We start from the raw sequence: 25,058 nt of genomic DNA on the forward strand, positions 1-25,058 counted from the left end.
AATCTCTGGTGGAACTACTGATAGTGCCTCTGGAAGTATTCTAGGTGAAATCTTTGAAGGCACTCTTGATGGAATCTTTAGAGGAATTCTTGATGTCATCTCCAAGAGAAATCTAATGGAAGCCCTGAAGATACTCTTGATATAATCCCTAAAGGAACTCCTGATGGCACCCTTGGAGGAATTCCTAAAGATATTATCGAAGGAACTCCTGATAGAATTATTGGGGAATCCCTATAGAATGATGAAATCCCTGGATGAATTCCTGATAAGATTCTTGATAGAACTCCTGATAGAATCCTCAGAGAAACTCCGTATGATATCCCTAGAAATAATCCTGATTGAATTCCTCGACCCCTTATATAATCTCTGGTGGAACTACTGATAGTGCCTCTGGAAGTATTCTAGGTGAAATCTTTGAAGGCACTCTTGATGGAATCTTTAGAGGAATTCTTGATGTCATCTCCAAGAGAAATCTAATGGAAGCCCTGAAGATACTCTTGATATAATCCCTATAGGAACTCCTGATGGAACCCTTGGAGGATTTCCTAAAGATATTATTGAAGGAACTCAAGGTGGAATCATTGGAGGAACTCCTGATAAAATCCCCTAAAGAGCTCCTGATGGAATCTCTATAGAAACACCTGATCAAAACCCTGGATGAATTCCTGATTAGATGCCTTGAAGAACTTCTGATAGAATCCCTAGAGGAATTCCTTATTGTATGCCTAGAAAAAATCCTGATAGAATTCCTCGAGGAACTCCTGATATAATCTCTGGAGGAACTTCTGATGGAATCTCTGGAGGACTTTTGATGGAACCCATGGAGGATCTCCTGATGATATCCTCAGCAGAACTCTGATGGAAGCCCTGAAGGCACTCCTGACAGAATTCCTAAAGGAACTCTTGATGGAATCCTTGGAAGGATTCCTAAAGATATTCTTGATGGAACTCCTGATGGACTCATTGAAGGGGATCACTATAGGAACTTCTGATGAAATCCCGGGAGGAATTCCTGATTAAATTCCTGATAGGACTCCTGGTATAATTTTTAGTGCACCTCCATGTGATATCCCTAGAAATAATCCTGATGGAATTCCTCGAGAAACTCCTGCTATGATCTCCTGAGGAACTATAGGATAGAGTCTCTGGAAGTATTCTATGTGGAATCTTTGAAGGATCTTTTGATGGAATCTCTGGAGGAATTCTTGATGTAATCTTAAAGAGAAATCTAATGGAAGCCCTGAAGGTAATCTTGATAGAATCCCTATAGAAATGTCTGATGAAATACCTAGATGAACTTCTTATGAAGTCCCTAGAAGAAATCCTGATGAAATTTCTCGAGGAACTCCTGATATAATCTCGTGAGGAATTACAGGTGGAATCTCAGAACTAATTCTTGATAGAATCCCTGGAGGAACTAACGATAAAAATCTCCAGAAGGATTCTGATGGAAGCCCTAAGACACTTTTGATAAAATTCCTATAGGAACTCCTGATGGAAATACTGGAGTAATTGCTGATGGAATCCTTGGAGGAATTCCTGAAGCATACAGAGTAAATTCGCATCCGAACAATCGGCACAGACCCAGGCATCGAAAACGCACTAACGATTGGAAACTCGGATCATGGAACTGTAAGTCTCTTAATTTCTTTGGAAGTACCCGCAGTCCTTCCGAATTATTGAGAGCCCGCAAGTTTGATATCGTAGTGCTGCAGGAGGTTTGCTGGAAAAGGTCAATGGTACATACGTATAGGGATGGTTACTAGTGTAGAACAAAATTTAGATTCTCGCTCCAGTCCACTTTTTGGATTGCATTTAAGTCCCATAAAAACTGTGCAAAATTTCAGCTCGATCAGTGAAACTATATTTTAGCGCAGCCGGTCAAAATTTGTATGGGATTTACTATGGGAAAACTAGCTTTTGCAAAGATAAATCGCCAGAGGTCGTCCATTGGCCTCTATTAAAATTCTGAATGCAGACTAGATAGGTATTTTTACGATGAAGAATATTGCCAAAGACCGCGAAATAATCCGACAGTTGTGAAAAAAGTTATTCAATGAAAACCTATTAGCAAGGTGACGTTGATTAACACGTAAAGGAATAACAATAATAACAAAATTAGGCAAAATTTCTGAACAGTCTATCCTTAATAACTTTTTTCACAAGCATAGGATTGCTTCGCGGTCTTCGACAATGTTGTTCATCGTAAAAAAAAACCTGTTTTCAGAATTTTTAAAGAGGTCAATGTGCGACCTCTGGCGAGTATTCTTTGCAAAAGTAAGTTTTCCCATAGTAAATCCCATACAAACTTTGAACGGCTGGCGCTAAATATAGTTTTCCTGATCGAGCTGAAATTTTGTACAGTTGTTATGGGACCCAATTTCAATCTAAACAGTGGACTGGAGCGAGAATCTAAATTTTGCATATAACCGTGTTCCAGGCTAATGATTATACCATCTTTCAGAGCTACGGCAACAGACAAAAGCCTGGCACAACTCTTATCGTTATGGACAAAATGCAGAGGCGCGTGATTGGGTGGTGGCCAATCGACAAGCGAATGTGCAAGTTGAGGATCGAAGGCCGTTGCTTCAATATCAGCATAATCAGCACTCTCTCAGCCACGGATTGTTCAACCAACATCGAATGCTGACTCATAATTGTAGTGACCGTACGAGGCCGCTCCATCTATCAGATCAAGATGAGCAAAATAAAGCCTGCACCGATCGATAGCCAGGATTTGGGATACAGAACAACTACCGGAGGAGTAGTGGAAGGAGGAAGTAATATTCTTAGAAAGGGTGACAAGTTAGAATGTGAGAACTATCGAGCGATCAACTTCCTCATGCGGCCTATAAAATGCTTTCCCAGATCATCTTTCTTCTACCAAGCCGGTTTTGTGGACGGGTGATCGTCAAAAGACCAAATCTTTATGTTGCAGCAGATCTGCAAAAGTAGCCTATGATACCATCGACCGCGAAGAGCTATGAAAAACTATGGACAAGAATGGTTTTCCCGAGAAACTGACTAATCTGATCAAGGTAACGATAGATAGTACCGTGATGGATCGAAATACGTACACCTAAGAATTGAATCTTAAGCCGTCCACTTCATACAAAACGCTTACTATTTGCATTAAGTGTACGGATTTTTAGCCTGTACGGATTTCGGTCCCCCACTGTATACAGTGCTGTGTTAATATATCTGGTGCGTTTCGGACCCGTTTGAAATACGAAAAGGATTTCGGCAATGCGATGGTCTTTCCTGCCTCCTATCCACTATTGCGCTAGAAGGTGTTATGAAACGGGCGGGCTTCAATATGCGGGACACGATCTTCAATAAATCCAGCCAGTACTCTGTTTCGCTGTCTGTCCACGTCATTGTCGGAATAACGTTCCAGGTGGCTGCTGAACAGTATACCTACCAGACTGAAAAGTGAAGCAAACTGCGTTGGATTGAAGGTAAATACGCCGAAGACGAAGAATCTGCTCACTGGAGGAACTGAGTGCGATAGAGCTCGCATTGGCAGACGCATGATGATCGACGGAGATGAGATCGAGATGGAGGATGAATTTGTCTACCTCGGATCATTGGTAACGTCGGATAGCAACTGCAGCAGAGAGATTCGAAGACATATCATTGCCGGAAGTCGTGCTTACTACGGTCTCCACAAGACGTTGCGGTCTGGTAATTTTCACCTCGATACTAAGTGTACCATGTTCTTCTTCTTTCTGGCATTACGTCCCCACTGGGACAAAGCCTGCTTCTCAGATTAGTGTTCTTATGAGCACTTCCACAGTTATTAACTGAGAGCTTTCTTTGCCGATTGACAATTTTTGCATGTGTATATCGTGTGGCAGGTACGATGATACTCTATGCCCTGGGAATCGAGAAAATTTCCTTTACGAAAAGATCGTCGACCAGCGGGATTCGAACCCACGACCCTCAGCATGGTCATGCTGAATAGCTGCGCGTTTACCGCTACGGCTATCTGGGCCCCTATGTGTACCATGTACAAGACGCTGATAAGACCGGTAGTCCTCTACGGGTATAAGATGTTGACAGTGCTCAAGAGGATCTGCAAGCGCTAGAAGTTTTTGAACTACGTGTGCTCAGGACGATCTTTGGCTGAGTATGTGAGAACGGCGTATGGAGAAGAAGAATGTGCCACGAGTTTGCGCAACTCTACGGTGAATCAAGTTTTCATAAAGGCGCCAAAGCTGGAAGGGTACGATGGGCGGAGCACGTTGTGAGAATGCCGGCGAACAATTCCGCAAAAAATGTGTTCCCCTTGAATCCGGCTGGTTCCCGGCAAGATTTGAATACCACAGGTTTCTAAACAGAAGACACAAAATTCAATGCTTTCCAACTAAGAGGCAACGTTTTTGTCGACAATACATGAAACTAAGATATCAGCATTATGGCCTCTCGGTTGACCCGAATAATACACATAATATTAATCGACGAAACCGAGATGGAATCCAACCTTTGCTTCTTATCTTGCTCTGATATTGATATAACTGATAAGGTAACGTACGACGGAGTCGCATTCAGCATTAAAATTATCGGCTTAAGTCAATTTGAAAGTTGATCTACATTTAAGGTTTCTGTAACAAATATGAAACGGAACCAATTAAACGACCTAATTCAACATAAATACTACATACCATGACCGCAAATGGTCCACAATCATAGATAATAGAAACCACCATTAGCCCTCTGTTGGAAATCCATCAGCGATATTGCCCCCAATTCGTCCAAACTGACTGTTCACCAAATTCCGCTCATTACGCAGCTGTCATGATGGCAATGGCATTTCCTGTCCATTCGTCCACTTCATTTGAAAGCCCTTTGTCACATGCTCAGCGTAGGTGGGCTGATTCATAACGTACGCACATTTCCGCCAACAAAAGGCCCATAAACGCTCATTATGTGATTTTTGCGACCATTTCTGCAATTATTACCGTACACGTATCCCAATGCATCATCATCATCATCATTGCTATTGGATGTTGAAAACGTTGCAATCCGTACGAGTCGGGTCCACCAGAGTTGAATGGCCATCCGTTGGTACGTCGTCCCTGATGGCGGATATAACCGAATCGTTATCCTTGTGTCATCATTATTGTAACAGGAAGAAAATCCCTGCTCCCACCACGCTGACCGCACAAAAAGGTCGAATTGTCCAGAAATACGATAATTGTTTGCCCGACGATGATGACGACTACGACGGTGTATTGTCGGCTGGTCGTCACATTCCATATAGGCTGAAAATCCTCCCGCGGTGTGATGGGATGTCCTTTGGAAAAAAAATCATGACGGCTTGTCGACAGTCAAACTCATGCACTCCCGCCAACAATGAGAGAAAGCTTGTCAAGCCAACAACAATCGGTATCCACAACGTCCCACAAATTCCACCGTTCGAGCTACGAGCGGAACGAGAGAACGATAATTACTCTACGAAAACGATTATTACGGTTTGCGCCAGGCCGGAAACGTGGTTTGGAGACTCAATGGACATTGACTTGGTCCGGCGTGGAAGCTTTGTCATGCAACAGTGTGGAACATTAATTTCGGAAATTGGTTGTATTGTGAAAGATTTTAGTGATAATTGAACGAAAAAATGCATCCATGTCGAATTATATTGAACACCCAGACAACCAGAATGTACGTATCATGAAATAACCTTCTACCTTATGCGATGCTTCTATGTGAAAAGTTTCACATACAAGATGTCGCGAAAAGGCCTTATACGTACAAAAGTGGAGGCGATTTATGTGCATGTTTTATACGATGAAAAATAGAATGCAATACGAGTGTGTAGATTTTATTACGAACTAATCGGAACTCTTATGCGACTTACTTTGTGATAACAACGTTGATTTGACAGCTGCTACACGGATTGATCCGACTTACTTTGTACAAGTATACGGGACGATTAAAAATGCATTGATAAACTCAGAAAATAGCATTTTATGTGAGGAAACTCGTCACTCAAACGATTTCTGTCACCGTTTTGTGCGGGTGTGATGTTATTTGTACAAGTAAACGAGTTTTTGCGTTAATTCTTATGCGACTTCTGGTTGTGTGGGCAGCCGTCGACAGCGAAGAATAACTGCCGGGAGACCGACACCCGTCAAGCTGTGACAGTTATAAATTATCATATAATTGAGTTCGAAACATATGTTTTCCGGATTCCGAAACTCAAACAACAGCCCCATCATAATCGTCATCATGAATACAAGAAGTGTGGCAAATGAGGCCAAACGAGAGTCATCACGCAAATTGGTGCATTTCCCGACATCCGAAAACCGTCCCGACAGATGGTCGCCGTTAAGTCAGAGGGGACCAAGTACAAAACTTGAGAAAATTGGATTATTCTCTCATTAGATGCAAAATTACTTTACCTCCGTTACACTTTGATCAGATTTGAAGAATGCTGTAAACTACGAGAGATATGTAATAAATTTACTTTGGATGATCAACAAAAATCGATAAAGTGTGCAGTCAGAATGGACCATGTGCTTATTACCATAACAGCGAAAATGATCAGCGCGCTTAGGAATGCGAGGAAATGAAAGGCATTTCAGGAGATTTGTCAGATTTTTCGACATCGAATCATTCTTCTACTTATCCATCAATAGAAATTTATAAATATTACATGATTCGATGCATTTGATTTTGATTTTTGACAATTTACCACATTCGGATGGGTGGTCAGAAATTGCAACAAATTCTGTGCAGACAGAGCGGACCAAGTGTTGAAAAGCAATAAAATGATTGATTACTGCATTTTTTGAGTCAATTTCAGAGTCCGATAGAAGTTTACGGTAGTTCTATGGTGTATGTATGGCATGTTCTACAATCCGCTTATTGGACCAGCATATTTTGGTCGGTACTAAAGATTTTCACTTGGTCCACTCTGACTGAACGCATATTTGAATATTTCTGGTCTTCAACGCCCTGACTCTGCGAAACCTTAATTTTCAAGCTATCGCAATGCCACTGATTTTGGTATTAACTATATGGGTTATTTAAGAATTTACGATACTTGTGTCGAAGGGTCTTGATAATCTGTTTATCTTAGAGATATGCACCCAATTTGACCATGCAAGCATTGAATGATTGTTATTTTCCTAGAAATTGTTCAGTCAGAGTGAACCAACTCACTGAACGGTGGTTTTTGGTTCAGTCAGAGTGGACCAAGTACACATAGTCCATAAAAAAATCGTTCTATTAGAGGTTTGGATTATGATTTTTCATGATTATCACTTCACATTATATTGTTTGAAAGTAACATAAAGACGTGTAAAAATATTGAACCGAAATTTAAACGAGTTCAAAAATTACAGAGCGTTAGACTTTAAACCCATTTTTCTCAAAATATCAAAAATGTCACTTGGTCCACTCTGACTTAACGCCGACCAGATACCAATCGAATCGGTGATCCATTCGACATTCGACGCCTTTCACGCAGAAAATTGCCTACCAAATAGCTCATCCATTCAGACATATTCATAAATCGATAAGCGCCCGTCAAATGAATGCAGTAGTAGATGTCACACACGATTGGAGCCTATCGCCCTTGTCCGCAACGACGGTCGTCCCCTGCCGACCGAGGAGCAAAGTGTGAAATCAATTTTCCCCGGAGCAATTTTGCTGAAAGCGCTACACAGCAGCAACTCATCCACCTACCTCTGTGATAACTCCAAAAGCGTGGAACAACTCACACTCAAACACTGCGTCCCACAGTGGTTACATTTGTTTTACGTGGCGGTCAAAAACCATCTTATACAAAACCTGATAGAAACACTATCGAGATTTTTGTCATTGATACAACTTCACTAGGGTTTTTTTGGGCGTAAAATGAGTAAAACGAAGATCGTGGGTTCAAATCCCGCCGGTTCTGAATCTTCTCGAAAAAGGAAATTTTATCGACTTCCCAGAGCATAGCGTATCTTCGTTCCTGCCATACGACATGCAAGAATGGTTAAACGACAAAGAAAGCTCTCAGTTTAAAAATGTGGAAGTGCTCATAAGACCAGTGAGCTGAGAAGCGGTCTCTTTCCTAATTGGGACGTAACGCAAGAAAGATTAAGATTTTTTTTCGATTTTCGGCCTGTGGACGCTTCCACTGTGCATCCATTTCCCCCCACGGGGGGTGGGATGCGGGGAATTAGCGCCACAATTCGCGACGTTGTTTTCCGCGATGTGCTTCGGTTGGTGTGTCGCCCGCCCGCGTGTCGACGAGACTGAATAAAGAACGGCTGCTGGCTGGCTATGTATTATGCGGAGATGCAGGCAACTGAAATTGCAACTGTTGACCGAGTTTCGGAGGCACGTATTGTGCAGTTTGGTTTGGTGTGGTGCTGCCTTTGTGGGTGCTGAGCTTATTTTTGAGCCAGCCAGCGGGTGGAAATTTATGGAAAAACTAGCGAGCGCGTTGGTTGACGGGAATTGGTTAATGATTTGGAAAATTGCGGTTGCAGAGTGATGTAGGACAGTGGGAAACAGAATGCAGAATGTGTTTTAGAATTACTGGAGTGCGATAGATGCGATGAATAACAATTGGATTGATACGGGGGAAACTATCGTGGAAATGATTGCAATAGTTTAATTTTAAAGCAATCTAAAAATGACGATTGACAACGCAAATGCATTGCCTAATTGGATGAAGAGTGTCAAAGAGAGAAAGACGAGAAAAATTCCGCAAGAAGCTGAATGTTATAAGCTGTTTGGGATGCTTTTTTCCATAACCATATGGAAAAAGATATAGGGGTCTCTTGAAGAGTTAAAATTGGATACGGAAATTACTGTTCAATCCACTTTAGAGTTAATTTTGTTCAGGATTTTTGTAGATGTCTGCAGGGCTATAATCTTATATGGAACTAAATAATAATAAAAAAAAATCATGAATATCTCTTCTTTTATCCGTCGGATAGAACTAGTCTCTTCAGGTAACTTCTTTTTTTATGGTTTAAAGATTAAGTTTTCACTATGGGTTGATAGTTCTAAAATATTTGAAACATTTTTAAAAATTTCTCTAGAGTTGTTTCCATATAAACCTACATCATCTTTGGGCAAACTTTAAATCACCACCTAGAAAAGCTGAAAGTTTCACGGAACACTTTTTATATGGTAAGGATAGTAAGGATGATATGGAAGATTGGATTTTCAAACTTTTTAAAATTTTGTACTGCCCTTTCCATAGTGCAAATGTATTATATTATCAATATAGATCACTCTCATTTATTTCTGGTCACAGCTTTTTTTTTGTGATTGTTGCGCCACCCATGACAAACGTGAAAACCAATACTATCTGAACATTCGGGATCATTGAAGTGACACTTCATATCATATGCAGTAGAACTTATCAAACGTACCAAGCTCAAATACGAATTAACTTCTGCGGAATTTTAAAATAATTTCCACATGTGCGAAAGAAGACCATTCTCTATTTCTAAAACTATTATTTGCTGAAGAATCGTACATGGATTACGCAACCTTAATGAGTCAAGTTTTGCGTTGCGATGCGTACAAATTTTGAAAAAAGGGCAAGAGAAAAGTTAAATTTTGTACAGCAAGGATTCGGTTGTTGGGACACGACTACGTTTCAACTAGCGAGTCCTACGTCATTTGGGACGACTCACAGTGGCCGCACTATAACAAAACTTGACCAAAAGTTAAAATTTTACACAAATCGTTTAAGAACCCTAGTTCTTCAACAATACTTTGTGAAAGTATTATGTTCGAAATTATTGCCTAAATCACAATTCTCCATTTCCGGTATATTTGGTAGATTGGGTTAAAAAAGCATTTTTCGTTCATATATCGATAACAACATAGGGACCCAGATAGCCGTAGCGGTAAACGCGCAGCTATTCAGCATGACCAAGCTGAGGGTCGTGGGTTCGAATCCCACCAGTCGAGGATATTTTCGGGTTGGAAATTTTCTCGACTTCCCAGGGCATAGAGTATCTTCGTACCTGCCACACGATATACACATGCAAAAATGGTCATTGGCATAGTAAGCTCTCACTTAATAACTGTGGAAGTGCTCATAAGAACACTAAGCTGAGAAGCAGGCTCTGTCCCAGTGGGGACGTAACGCCAGAAAGAAGAAGAAGAATCGATAACAACATCAAGCTTTACTTAGATGTAATTATTAGCACACTATTTTTTGCAGTAAATTTGTAGCGCAATCTTTTGATTTTTTTTTTTATTCAAAAAGTTATAATGACGAAAAATGAGTTGATGAAATAAAATCAGACAGTTCCATAGCCTGATTAGCTCTGCAACAGAACAATAAATGTTCATATCTTGGCGCAAAAATGCGCAAGCAATTACATAGCACATTGCATACCATACAAAATTTGTACCACAGTTAGGGGTGAATGATCATTTTTGAGTGTTTCCTAGATAATTTACAATAGCTTAGAAAAAATGAAATTTTTTTATGAAGTTCCATGCTAGCAACACTTATTGACATTCTCAAATGTTAAACGTATCAAATATGATTCACAATACCTTCAAAACAACACCGCTAGCGCATGACGGCTCACCATAGTAGCATTTTCGAAAGAACTTGAAACTATTGAGAACCAGAGCTACAGGTCCAAAGCCCTGATAAAGGTGGATGGTTGTGATGGCTATGACCGTGGTCATCATGTAAAGAACAAACGGACATTGCTGTATCGTGTCAGCACCGAGGAGGCAGCCTTTCTAGTACGATGTAGGTAGCGTAACCCTGGTTAGGTGGCCTATCGAAGACTCTTCACCAACCAAGAAATGCAAAAGTAGAGCAAACGGATGAATTTTACGGCAACAGACCCGGCAACGAATAAAGGACAACGCTTGGAAAGTTGGATCTTGGAACGTGAGAACTTTGAATGAACCCGCGCGTGTTGGGATCCTGGCTCGTGAACTGCGGAATGTCGGCGTGAACGTGGCAGCTTTCTAGGAAATACGCTGGCCGAGAACCGGTGAACGCGAATTCCGAGCGGTGCACGCAGCGAACTGGACTATCGAAATTCATAAATTTTGCCTTATGAAAGGTGGAATGATTATTACAATGTGAGCGCTTTATGTATCGTTCTTGCATCACTTAACATCAAGGCGTCGATAGGCGCGTGGTATACGCACGGGCCTGACGATCGCAAGGTTCTTGGTTCAATTCCAGATTGCCGCGTAAACAACCGGTTTTCAAATTTTGGTTTCGTAAGGCAAATTTAATTTCAACCCGATTTCTTGTGGCGCATTTAAGGGGTTATTTTGTGTATTTCGATAGTCCATTTGCCTAAGTGTGGACCCCATCGTCAACACTTCATTCAAGTAAAACATCTACTACAGCGGTGGCGACAGAGCAGAACGTGGAGTTGGCTTCATAGTGATTGGGAAGCAGATGAAGCGAATTATTCGGTGGAAACCGGTAAGTGACCGAATCTGTGTGTTGAGAATGAAGGGCAAGTTCTTCAACTACAGTCTGATCAGCATATATGCGCCAACGAACGAAAAGCCCGATGACATGAAGGATGAGTTCTAGGAGAGCCTGCTCCCAAATAGACCACATACTGGTTGATGGGCGACATTTTTCAGATGTCATGGGTGTCAGGAACTTCCTAGGCCCTAATATCGACTCGGAGCTTTATCTCGTTGTAGTTAAAATTCGGGCGCGGTTATCCAGCATCACGAGTTCCACAACAAACAGAACGCTGCGCTTCAATATACAACGCTTGTCGACTGATGGGATAGCTGCGCAGTACCGTCAGCAACTAGACGAGCAGTTGGGAAGAATCAACGTTCATGGAGACGTAGACAGCCTGTGGGACCCTATCCACGAAGCTGTGACAACAACGGCGCGGGAAGTGATCGGCACTGGTCAACGACGAAGACGAAACGACTGGTTCGATGAAGAGTGCCAGAGGGTGACAGACATGAAGAATTTCGCCAAAAGCCGTATGCTTGTGGCCGGTACCCGACAGAACAGAGAGCGGTACAGGACAGCGAGAGCCGAAGAAAAGCGAATCCACCGCAGAAAGAAAAGGCAGCACGAAGAAAGTGTGGTAACTGACGCTCAAGAAAGCATGAACCGGAATGATATGCGGAGATTCTATGCAACGGTCAATGGTGCGCGGCACAATACCGTACCAGTGCCCGTCATGTGCAATGATCGAGAAGGGAATTTGCTGACCGATAAAACGGCGGTGGCTGCCAGGTGGAAGGAGCACTTTCAGCAATTGTGGAAATGGAAATGTAGCGAGGAGCAGGATGAACATAGATGACGACGATCAAGCTGTGGACCCACCGACCATAGGAGAGTTTAAAAAGGCTATCAGCGAGCTGAAAAACTGTAAGGCTGGAAGGACGAGACCCACCGAGTACTCGCTTGTTGGATACCGGCTGGTTGGATGGCCTTAATCTACAAGAAAGGGCACAGACTGGAGTGTGCCAATTACAGAGGAATTACCCTGCTGAATTCGGCGTACAAAATTCTGTCGCGCATCTTATTCAACAGACTGCGACCGCTCGAGGAGTCCTTCGTCGGCGAATATCAAGCTGGTTTCCGTGAGGGCCGTTCGACAACGGACCAGATGTTTAGCTTGCGAATGATCCTAGACAAACTCCAGGAGTATATCTTGCAGACTCACCATCTGTTAATTGATTTCAAGCCGGCGTACGACTCAGTGAAAAGAAATGAGCTTTGGCAGATAATGTCTGAAAATGGTTTTCCGGCGAAACTAATTAGGCTGATACGTGCTACGCTGGATGGCTCGAAATCAAGTGTTCGGATCGCAGACAAGGTGTCAGCCTCGTTCGTGACGTTGGACGGATTGAAGCAGGGAGACGCACTTTCGAATTTACTGTTCAACATTGCAGAGGGTGCTATTAGGAGATCTGGCGTGCAGAGAAATATGTTTTAACCCGTATAGGACTGAGTGAAAGCAAAAATGCTAAAACCCTCACTACTCTGCGAATTCTTAACGGATTCAAATAATGTTTTTGTTAGTACACTCTTAAACAAGTTTTGTTTCAAAAAGTGGCCAAAGGAACTCAGGAATATTCATATGGCCGGAGTGATCCCAAAGGAAGAATAAAACGGAGGATTAGGAACTGGTTATATGTGTCTTAGTCGTTTACCATGTCTTTCTCTCTATTATTTTCACCTAAATTTTTAACATTAGTTTTACAATTGACACAAAAACATCAGAATATTCTCTACACTCATATCACAAACATCACGTCTAGCGCCAAAAACCTTTTCAATCGTCAGTCATGCTGGTTCAGCACATTTCAAAATCCTCACCTTACGGGTTGCAGATGTACCTATCCTAAACGTACATCATAACAGATTAGCTGAGAAATTGGAAATACTCATTTTACCCGAACTAGATGGAATCACTAATTCAAAAACAATCAACTGCCGCGACCGGGAACCACTCACTAGAGACAACGTCGCTTTCATCGAAAAGCATTATTGCCAAAGCAGATACCTACAATACATCACACAGCAAAGAGCATTCATACCATGTCACGTCCACACCGTGTCGCTTTTGCGTGGATCCGTCGCTCATTGGTGCCAATTTCGATCAAACATAATCAATTTTCCAAACACTACAACCCAACATTTCAGTTTGATTTAATTTTCAGGTTTTCGTTATCTTTGTGTTCGAATTTTCGAGCCCGCCTTTGGGTGGGAAATCACGCGCGCCTAGCCTAGCCTGCCAGCTGCCAGACAACCGAAACCGATTCCTCGCCGGAGTGGCACTCAAACAATATTATGTGCCGAGCCGCGGGGCCAACCGGTGAAATCGAGCACGCTCGAGCTTTTCAAGGCTTCTACCGTCGCGCCGGTATATAGGTAGGTGCCTATCATACGAAAAAGCACATTAATTATGCCAAACAACGATGTTGGATCTGAAGGCTTCGTAAACAAAAATTTCAACGATCGCTCGCTCCTGTCGGCGCGGACCAAATGAACTGACTGATTTCAATTGGGGGTGGTCGTTCGACAATCCGATGAATTTACTTCACATATTTCAAGTGAGATCTGAAAATTTGAAAACGAAGTAGAGTGAAGGTCTATGGACAGGCAATGATAGGCATGGGAAAAATAATCAGAAGGAATTTAAAAGCAAAATGGAAAAAATAACAATTGTTTTTGAATATATGTTATCTCTGACTAGGTTTCTGTTCAAAATATAATATGTTTAGGAGATGTTTTGCCAGTGTTGCTGTGCTGTAGTAATTGGGACATGAATTAAAAATGATTAAAATCGTACTTTTGATTAAAAACGTTTCTCTAGAATAGATAATAAAACAATGTGAGTAAGATATAAATTTTAGATAGAGCAATCTGTAACATTCTAATCCAAACCTTCACAGTCTAATCACCATCAGCTCCAGAAATCCTCCAAACATGACCAACCGAGAGAGGTGTTAGCTCTGGAAAAACATATAAATAGCAAAGACAAGTCTTCCGCCGCCCCAAAAAGTAAAAGAAAACCATTATAATGGTGCACCTTGCAGCGTGAGGCGGCGTCGTCATATCACGCACCATTAAAATGTAAAACACACAACCGACCGTTAGCTCGGTTGCAGCGCAGCTCAGAACTATAGTGGTCGACTCGAAAGCTCCGTTGTATACCGTAAACCGGCGGCCATTTCTTATGAAATGAGCCCTTTTTCTGGAATAAATGGGTATTTGAGCGAAAAACTATGCTTGTAATGATTTATGATTACTTTTGTAAGTAGTTTCTGTTGTGTCAATAAAGCATTTGAAAGAAAATGCTATTTGGTACCGACTTGATCTTATTCACCACAGTGATCAATTCGACCCCGCATCACGGTACTCGGTTGTGGTGCACAACACCGATGGTTGAAGGATTTCCGTGCCAAGTTTCCGGCTCCGGCCTCTTCGCCACTTCATACCTCGCTGCATACATATCTCACGGCATCCAGCCCGGTGGAAAGGTACAAAATTAGGGAAAATGAAGTTGTGAAACGGGCGAGCGAAAAGCCTAATGAATTTAAACAGCTCGTTTCCCCGGGATGATGTGCACAAGGATGAATGACGAAGGGGGGGTGAGGGAGCTTGGGTGGCGAATGAAGTTTAGCTGCATGTTTTGCGGGTTTGGTCGGCAAATGTGTCAAAGTTTTGGTTTGCGTTTGCACTTGCAACCAGGGTGTGAAAGTGGTTCGAGAGGTGCGATATTTTGTCTGGTTTGTGGGTGGTTGCGCCGTGTACAACGTGATGCAATTGGTTGGGGACCAAATATACCGGACAAGTTGATTTTTGGCTCGGTAAAATGTTAGCAACTGTGACAGTGTTTGTTTGGTCAAATGTGTTTCGAGTTTTTCGAGTTGATCTGAACAGGGCCTGACAGTTTTTAATAATGTCGTAAATAACTCTACAATTTACAGGCAGGTACGATGATACTTTATGCCAAGGGAAGTCAAGGAAATTTCCATTACGAAGAATTCCTTGACCGACTGGGAATCGAGCCCAGACACCTTCAGCATGGCTTTGCTTTATTGCCGCAGACCCTAACCACTCGGTTAAGGAAGGCCCCTAAGAACATTATATTTTACATGAATGGTGATGATGGTCATGACTCATGAGATTTCCAAGGCTGGCAGTCCAGTAATTCATCTGAAACAACTTTTTCGCAAACGCCTGGAAATTTCACACTCGGAGATAGGTTTTGACATACTGACAACACTCACTTTTCCGATAAATGCAATAACATATTTGGATTCAATTTTTAAAAGCATAATTTTGTTTTTTCTACACTATCACCCAATGTTTTATCTTGTGTCACATGTTTGCTTCAATTGTATTTTCTATTTTGCCAAATTGAATCAACAACACAAATTGTTTAACCAACCACAAATATGGTAGAATCAATTTTATTATACAAATGACTTAAATTCAAAGTAATAATATGACTGTTATCCGGCGAGTATGATTGACTAGACTTTTTTTCTCCGTGTAGTGATCCCTTTGGTTACTTCTGATGGAATATTCCAAGGAGTTTTAGTATTTTGCGTCGAATTAATCTTATTCTGTATCATGCATTGTTTTTATATTCCCTATGACATTTTGTGAATTATTTATGAATTTTCCGAGCGTCTGATCCGTTTCCAAAGGAGTGATCACCAGTAATATTTAAAGGGGTTTTACACAAAACTGATTAAAGCAAAGGAAGATTTTTACTTGAGTTATACGAAGAAAATCCCTTATTTATTTATCCAGAAACTTTACCAATGATTTTCTCAAAAATTCAGCTCTAATACCTACTAGGAGACGAGCCTAGTGTTGTGGTTAGAGCTCATGCCTCTCAAGCCAAGGAACTGGAATTCAATCCCATACGCAAGATAGTCACTTACGACTTTCGGAAGAAAAGTAATGCAGGGAATGTGTTAAAACTCAGTGATGTGCAAAAATAATGCGTGTCACTCCGAAATTAATTGTGCATCTCCCATTTTTTTTTGCGAGTGAACTCAAATTAAGGTGCATGAGACAAAGTAAAGCACAATCACAACTCTTTCAATCTCTTTCGTGCCAGCACAAAAATTTTCTCTAGTAAAATTTCAGCAAAGCATGCTTTAAAGGAGAACAAGCTTGATAAGCAATCTGCGTAAAATTTATAGTTTTGAATCTAAATATATTTGGTAAAGCCAGAAACTTTAGGTGGAAATTTAATTTATTGAATTTATTATGTTCATTCTGTTTAAGAGTTTCGACAGTCACATATTAGTGAAATGAATTCAAGTGGATTTTTTTACGCGTGTACTGAATGCAAAGAGTGAAAATGAGACAATACGAAGCCACGTAGTCCAAAGCACATTGGGAGTCAGCACCTCCAAGGTGCAGAGCAGAAAAACTACTCGTGCACGTCTCTCTTGAATTTAAGATGCTGTCGCGCAGCAGCGCGTGTAGCACAGAAAGAAATTTGAGTCGCGTCTCATCCCTGAAGTAAAACTCTTGGTACAGATACGAACTAGCCCAGGGCTAAACAATTTGTTAATAAAGTTAGAAAAAAAAATCTTTCATAAGGATTCTCCAGGACATCCTGTGCAAACATCTTCGAAAACTTTATTACAGATTGCTCTTCCAATTCATTGTATCAGGAAATATTCAAGAATTTTTACCAACTTCTATTTAAATGCTTTCTCCAGAAATATTTTCAGTGGATTACGAGCAGTCGTATCAGTGACATTTCCAACAGTTGCTCAACAAAACCATATGCAGGATCTTCTTCCAGGGATTTCAAAAATTTCTCGTTTTAATTTTTCGGGTTTATGTTTCTTCAAAGCCCCTAGATACCAAATCAGCATTGCATCTGGAAACATCTGGAAAATAAGAGAAAGTACTGGTGGAAAATAATTTTGAATTCTTCGTGAAAAACGTAATTGGTCTCCTGAATGAACCTCTGTCACATGAATTGGAACAAAATTCTGAAATAAAGGATAAATTCCAGAAGAATATTGATAAGGTTCTGAAGAATTTCTGTAGGCATCCCTAGAGCAATTTTTTGAGCAGCAGTTTACAGTTTGTATTCCAGAGCATTATGAACTACTCAAAAGCTTAGCGACCACATTATCGAGTAACAACCAAAACACAAATTGGGACAAACTGACTAATCACTGACCACAAATAAAATAATTTTTTTTTGTTAAGAAATATTTCCAGAAATATATCAGAAAAACCCTCTATGTATTTCTTCAAAACATCTTCTATGGAATCAACTGAGTATTTTGAATAGAATTAGAAAGAAAATATTCTTCAGGAATTATAACCGGTATGCCTTAATATTTTTTGTTCAACATTTAATTACATCAATAAATATTTGGTTATTTCTTTAGAAAAATCAATTTTTAAAGTAATTTCCATGTACACACTTTTTCAGATTGCTTCTGATTTTCTTTTCCTTGGATTCAGCCTATAATGATACTGTACGGATTCCTCTTAAAGTCCCTCCAAATATTCCTTGGCGGTTTTTTATTTTATTTTTATGCAACACAATATGCATCGGAAAAAGTCGTCCTGAAATATATCTGCGAAATGATCCAATCAATAAAACATGGAAAAATCTAACAATATAACTTTATGCAACTTTTAATTGAGAAACCTGAAAGAAATTCTTAGAGTTGTTTATTAACAAGTCATATGATGAATGAAATGCAAATTTTATAGCAATTCCTCCTGGTACAACTTTACTGAATAAGTCAATACTATCCTACATACATTTCCAAATAACTTTCATAATTGTATACTAAACTACTTTGAAGAATTTTTGAAGTATTCCTGCAAGAAAATTTCAAATATTTGACCAAGAGTTTTGCTGAGGACATCTTCAAGCATTTTTTTTAGCAGGGTTTTCCCAAGGAATACAATCAAGGATTCATACATGGATTTCTTCAAGAACTGTTACAGATATTCTTTTGAAAATTTGTTTAACACGTCTGGAAAAGCTGTAGAATAATCCAGGATTTTTTTTATCAAATTTACTTTTCCAGATATTCTCAGGATTTATCTCAACATCCGATGCAGGCACTTCTTTGGGAATTTTAAAAACAAAGCCAAAGGAAAAAAAGCTTAGTTTTCACAAAAAGTTTCTTCAGATATTGCTGTAAAACATTTTGAATCTAGGCATTGAGTATCGAAACTTCTGAACAAATTTCTGAATCTCTGAAGGAATGCAAATTGTATAGCTTCTGGATTAATAATTGTTATGAGTTTTGAAATAGATTCATTCCATTGATCCTTGGAAAAACCCTTCAATAAATGAAAAAAAACAGGGGCCCAGATAGCCGTAGCGGTAAACGCGCAGCTATTCAGCAAGACCAAGCTGAGGGTCGTTAGTTCAAATCCCACCGGTCGAGGATCTTTTCGGGTTGGAAATTTTCTCGACTTCCCTGGGCATAGAGTATCTTCGTACCTGCCACACGATATACGCATGCAAAAATGGTCATTGGCACAGTAAGCTCTCAGTTAATAACTGTGGAAGTGCTCATAAGAACACTAAGCTGAGAAGCAGGCTCTGTTCCAGTGGGAACGTTATGCCAGAAAGAAGAAGAAGAAATGCAAGAAATACAGAGATCTGAGGCAAGTATATAGAGGAATGAAGTTATTCTGAAAAAAATCAAGGAAATAACAAAATATATCTCCTGATGGTCGAGTTGTAGAAATTAACAAGAGAATTGTCTAAAAAATACCCTTGGTATATCTCAAGGCAAAAATGGAATAACATGTAGCAGGTAAAGGGTGATTTACGGCTCCAGCACCATTCGACTATTATTGACAACCAGAATACACTCCAAAGAATAGATACACATGATTATTTGTTCTGTATGCTTCACTGAGTAATTCGAAGCGTTGTAAAAAGGTTCTGAATAAGCGTTCGACAACTCGGTGTCGGTGTGAATCGTAAGAATATAAGACAGTGCATGTTAAAGGAACACATCTCATTTAATTTGTTTGCGTATGCTCAAACTGCCGACAATCCGCAAATTCCTCTACTAGAAAAAAAAATCATGAATTGATTCCTGAACAAAATAAAGTAACATCTCTGAAAAAATCTCACCGAAACTCAGGCTGTCGTTACTGGACGAATTTAAAAGCAAATACCTGTTGAGTATCTGGTGCAAAATGTTTAAAGGAACTTTGAGAAGAATAAGACATTTTAAATATTTCGAAAGTTCCTCCACATATTTTAAATAGGAATGATTTCTAAAAGTAGGTACAGGTTCAAACTATTAAGATCAAATACATAGAAATTCCTGGAAATTGTATATGAGAAATCTTTTGCAGAACCCTTTACAGCCAGTGCAAAACCATCATTCAACGAATCTATCACAAATCAAATCTTCGATTTTTTCACAATCGTTCAAAATTAGGCACTGCAGAATTCGTTCTCAATTTATTTCGAAACACGATCAAAGCGTGCAAAGAAAAACATCGCATCTGTATCACTCCATGATCGCTTCCATGTTTCGCAAGTTGTAACAAGTTTGATATGCAGCATTAGCGAAAGAGAACCTCAAAGAGAGAGCGATGATAAAACCTATTGTTCTCGCTTATTTATCTTTGGGAATAGGTGTTTTACTTTACTGGCATGATAAACAATCCCCAAACATCCTATAGCAATAGAGCCTCCTAGGTTTGGAGTCTGTTTAGATGGGCTATTTCATGTACAGGTTGGACTCGAAAATCCGGAGACTCGATTATCCGGTGACTCGATTATCCGGGATTCGATTATCCGGAATTTTAGACTCGATTATCCGGAATATGTTTTTTGATGTTCTTGTATTTCAGTTTACATGCATAAACTTGAGATAATTTATTATTGCAATATACAATTTGAATGGTTTAGCAGTTTTAGACATAGGTAGGATAAAGGGGGGTGACGAAGGGGGTTTCTGTGTATGCTGGTCAAAAAATGTGTTTTCTTCTCAAGACCCCTAATGTTCCTAGAAATAATTTCTGGCTACGCCACTGCATCATATAAATAAAATAACGAAAAAAGATAATATTTAAGTTCTTTTATCACAGGTTTTTATTTTTCTTTATGTGATTCGATCAGCCGGAGGATTCGATTATCCGGAGTGAAAAAAAATCGATACTCCGTATAATCGAGTCCGAACTGTACTGTAATCCCCCCGATATAATCAAAGCTGTAGCAGTAGACAATAAACAGGCTCTCATGATGTGCAGCAAATCATGATTGTTACAGAGAGCAATAAGTAAGAGATACTCTCAATTTTCTCAGAACCCTGTTTGATTGGGGTTGAACCCTGTTCAAAATCCAAGTCAAGAATTTAAATTACTATCCATTAATGTCCTCTAAAGTGTTACGTTTCAAATAAATAAAAAAAAACCCTTTATGAAAACCTGGCTACGACTTTGGAAAATCTCTGGAGATTAAGTTGGAGGATTCCTCGAGAGATTTTGGATTATACCTCCAATGATGTTTTTGTTATCTAACTCTGGGAGGAATTCTTGGTTAATCCTACCGCCAACAATAGCAAACTTTTTTCCGCTCAAAAATGATATATGTAAGAGGTAGCCTCGGTTTACCTTTGGTACACGTTTTAATAAAAAATATAGAGTGTATCTCCAAAACGCTGCTGAAGGTGAGTATCAAAAGTATACAAAATTTACGCTTTCAAAAGGATTTATCGAAGTTCTATATAAATCAAACTTACCTGAAATTGGGCCTGTCCATCATCCATCCAGCCGACAACGATATCCGAATCCGCTAGCGTTCCATCCCGAGAGAACCCCAAACCCACAAATCCCTGGGTCCGACTTTGCACCTCGAACGTTATATCCTTACTGGTTGAAGTCCATAGCAATCGATAGTTTTGATCAAAGTCCATTATATGATCCCAATTACTCCCGCCGATTCCTAGCTGCCAACTCCACGCCACAAGTAAGCACTGGAAGCATCGCACCATTCTGGTGGATTTTCGCATTTTGCTGTTTCCCATTTTTTAGCAAATATCACTCCCCAAAAATATTCACCACTCACTTGATAATTCTCAAATAAAACTCCTGTTTCACTCGCGTAGATTCACCGTTTCGAAGACGCGCCTCGATTTACTGCAACGAAACAAGCCCGACGAACATCTGAAACGAAACCAAAGCGCAGCGGTTAGTTTTATACAAATGACAAGTTTAGGAACACATTTTTATCTAAATTATTAATTATTACATCGGGCACCATGAATTCGGAAGGTATGTGGTGGAGAAACGCCGGCGGTTTCAGTAAAATGCAACGAAAGTATGATGAACACACTTTTTTGCTGCTCTTCACAAAGTACTTTCATAAATTAGCTTTAATTAAATGTATCTTCCCGAGAGTGACTTGCAGTCCGGTGCTGCTGGTCGGCTGCTATTGCAATGCGCGTTTCCAGAGTGCAATATTTCTGCATTCTTCGCACAAGACCGGGATTCATAATTTCTCCGTTACGTGTACGTAGCCTAGCCTGGTCGTCGTTCTCTATCGCCGACATTCCGTTCCGTTCCTTGTATTTCGAAGGTGGCAGTGCAAGCTGACCAAACCATCACTCCGAGGAATATGGTACTTCTTTTTTTTTGGCATTACGTCCCTACTGGGACAGAACTTGTTGCTCAGCTTATTCTTTGCCTCAATTGACTTTTTTGCATTCCTTTATCGAGTGAGAGTTACAACGATACTATATGGCCAGGAAAATCAGAGAATTTTCCACTACGAAAAGATCCTGGACCGACCAGAAATCGAAACCAGACACCTTCAGCTTTGTAGTCATTTACGTTACCACCAGGCTTAAGAAGGCCCCGAGAAGTATGGTTCTGGCAGCAATTTTTTTTTTGTAGAGACATAGTAACACATAGAAAAGAGTCACCGCTGGAAAAATGTGCGATTCTGATAAGACGATGAACTACTGGCACAGAAAAGTAATGTGTCTGTGAAGAGCTAGAGTTACAGCTGAGTTTGGTGAAAAAGGGAGGGTGGGGGACAGAAAGATGGTTGGACTTGGACACGGTGTGACAAGGACCAATTAATTCATATCATCTAACATAATTATGTGTTTCATTTGGAAGACAGATTAAAGAGTGAAATGTTTGCCAGGCGTTCTGGTAATGGGGAAAATGTGGCTAACGATGGAACAATATAGTCTAGGGATGGTGTCTCATCATAAAGCCGTCCGAGTAGGGGAAGACAAGGTAAGAGCACCCATCGGGGTAAGACGGATCACCTACAGTTTAATATAAAAATCGTGGTTTTCTTGAGAGTTCACCAAGCACTTTATTAAACCACAGGATTTTTGCTATTCCGAGGCATTGTGAGTGATATTCACAACAAATTTATGTAACCATTATCAAATACAATATGTTTGCTCACCGATAGTGAATTCGATGTAAATTGAACAAATTACTTTTACCCCTTAGGTGGGTGGTTTGTGATTTTTAATAACTTTTTCAAGTCTCAAAAATTGAAAAAGTTTTCACTTATACAATACCTGTGATAACTTTTAATCATGCCAAATGGTTTATAAATCGACAATCTACATCGAAAATTAATTTTTTTATCCTAGATTTTGACACACAAAATAACATGTTTGAACGGGTTTAAATGCGCCCCGTCTACAGCGTATTTGTTTCTGAAGAGTTCAGCAAAAATCCTCCAATGTAGCACCCCGACCAGTGGATTACAACAAAATTGTAGCACGATTATAGCAAGATTTTGTACAAGTAACACATTTTGTTTCATGTTTGTCAGAAGCACTTTGAGTTGATGGAAGATTTTTTTTTTTCAAATTTGTCTCACACAATTTATTATAAAAAAAATTGGGAGCAATGGCTTACAACAATTTTGTTATAAATCAGTTATGCAAAACAACAAATTGAGTTATATTTAGGCTTTAATTAAAACATGATTTGTTTCAATTTTGATAAGCGTAGAGGAAACTGTGTTATAACTTTAGTTATTTTAACTACTAACCAGCCAAAATTAAAACATATTTTGTTAGAAAAAACGTGCTAAATGAGTTAGATAATCTGTAACAACACTGTTCTAATCCACTGGTCGGGACGTACTTTTCTGCATCAGTGGTTTCCAACTGGAGTAGTGTTTGATCCAATGCTACTGCTGCATTCTTCTGTGCGGCGAGTGACGGAAACAGGAACAATCGTATCCAGTTTACGTTTTGAATGTGAAGAAAATTTGGGGTGGGTAATGTCTATTACATTACCGCGAGGTTGACGTAGAACTACGATAATTAATAATTTGATTTGTCAAGTGTATGAATTTGTAAGTGTACTAGTTTTGTGTTGTTATTGATCGGATGAAGTTTTCAGAAGTTAACTCTTTTCGGACTCATTTTGGTAGTCCTGAAAAGAACCATTTGTCGTTCTGTGGTTCCGAGAACCAGTGTTTGATGTTCCAGGAATAATGCCAGATGATTGAATTTGTTTGTTTGGTCGTTGCTTCCTTGTGTTGCTTGGTAAGTGAAGTAACCCGCGACAAACCAACATATACCAATTGCTGATCCTGGCTTTTGTCATAGTCGTACACGACCTCGGGGAAAGTTCCACCTTGCGACTTATGAACAGTAAAAGCACAGGCACTAACCATCGGGAACTGAATACGTTTGCATTTGATTATGCCGCACAGTTTGAAAGTAAAATAATTCTCTATACAGGAGTGAAATTGGAATTTCAAAACCAAGAGCCTTACGTTGGCATGAAATATTTTGAACTCTTATAACTGTTTGCTGGTTTAACGAAATTCTTTGAATGGCACCTCAATTGAAAGACAAGACATCGAAGGGTCATGTCGTTTACTTACTGAATAACACATACCTGTCCAAATAGATTAATAACTGTTTTAAAAGAAAACGTTGATTTCAAGCAAATTTATAAATAGGGGTGCTAGAGAAAATTTGACGTCATTTGCTTTAAATTCTCCGCTTGGATCGCATCTCAGCAGGCAACAGATCGTCTTGCTCTGACCGGGCGTGCTTCTCACGCACAGACATCGATAGCGAAGGACCTCCCCGTTTGTCTTGCTTGGCTCAAATCAAACTGTCGAGCGAGCGAAAGAAGATGCCGTCCGAAGCCAAAATCATCACCGCTGCAGCCGCCAAGAAGAAGAAGAAGAAAAAGAGGAAGCAGTCCACAGGTGAATTTGCGGTCGAACTGTGAACACGGTCGGGCAAGTCATTCTCGCTTTGTGCTTCACCGCTTGTTTGCGTTCACCCAGCCATCGTCATCGCCGCCATCATCAGATTTCGACTTAAGCCCGGTGATCCACTATCTGTTACAGTTGTGCGCCATCTACGCCACGAAACTTTCGGTTCGTCGTATAAGCAAATAACTTGCTCAAATTTATACATTTGAGTTGAGGATTCCCCGTTTGACCATGGCAATCAACTGATAACTTCCTGCAGTGTTATTTATCTGTAAGAGCATCAAAGCTAACAAAGCCATCGACCCTTTTCAGGGCCATCAAATTTGTGGAAAAGAGTTAAAAGAGAAATATTTCCGACTTTATATATGACTTCTTATAATCCTA

General features: G+C 40.1%; 1 protein-coding gene across 2 annotated transcripts in view; it reads right to left on the reverse strand.

Moving 5' to 3' along the window:
* The window catches only part of LOC5574699 (MOXD1 homolog 2), a 383,444-nt gene that overhangs the window by 248,114 nt on the left and 110,272 nt on the right, over positions 1 to 25,058 (reverse strand). Inside the window, exons 1-2 of one of the 2 annotated variants that reach the window (XM_021855283.1) lie at positions 21,714 to 21,815; positions 21,205 to 21,628 (exon numbers count right to left, since the gene is read on the reverse strand). In XM_021855283.1, coding sequence (XP_021710975.1) covers positions 21,205 to 21,489 — 285 coding nt within the window. In that variant the 5' untranslated portion in view covers positions 21,490 to 21,628; positions 21,714 to 21,815. Of the gene's footprint in view, positions 1 to 21,204; positions 21,629 to 21,713; positions 21,816 to 25,058 lie in introns of those variants that run through there. The other variant, XM_021855282.1, reaches the window with a different exon arrangement.

This window comes from Aedes aegypti, chromosome 3 (genome assembly GCF_002204515.2).
Source record: "Aedes aegypti strain LVP_AGWG chromosome 3, AaegL5.0 Primary Assembly, whole genome shotgun sequence".
Lineage (NCBI taxonomy): Eukaryota > Metazoa > Arthropoda > Insecta > Diptera > Culicidae > Aedes > Aedes aegypti.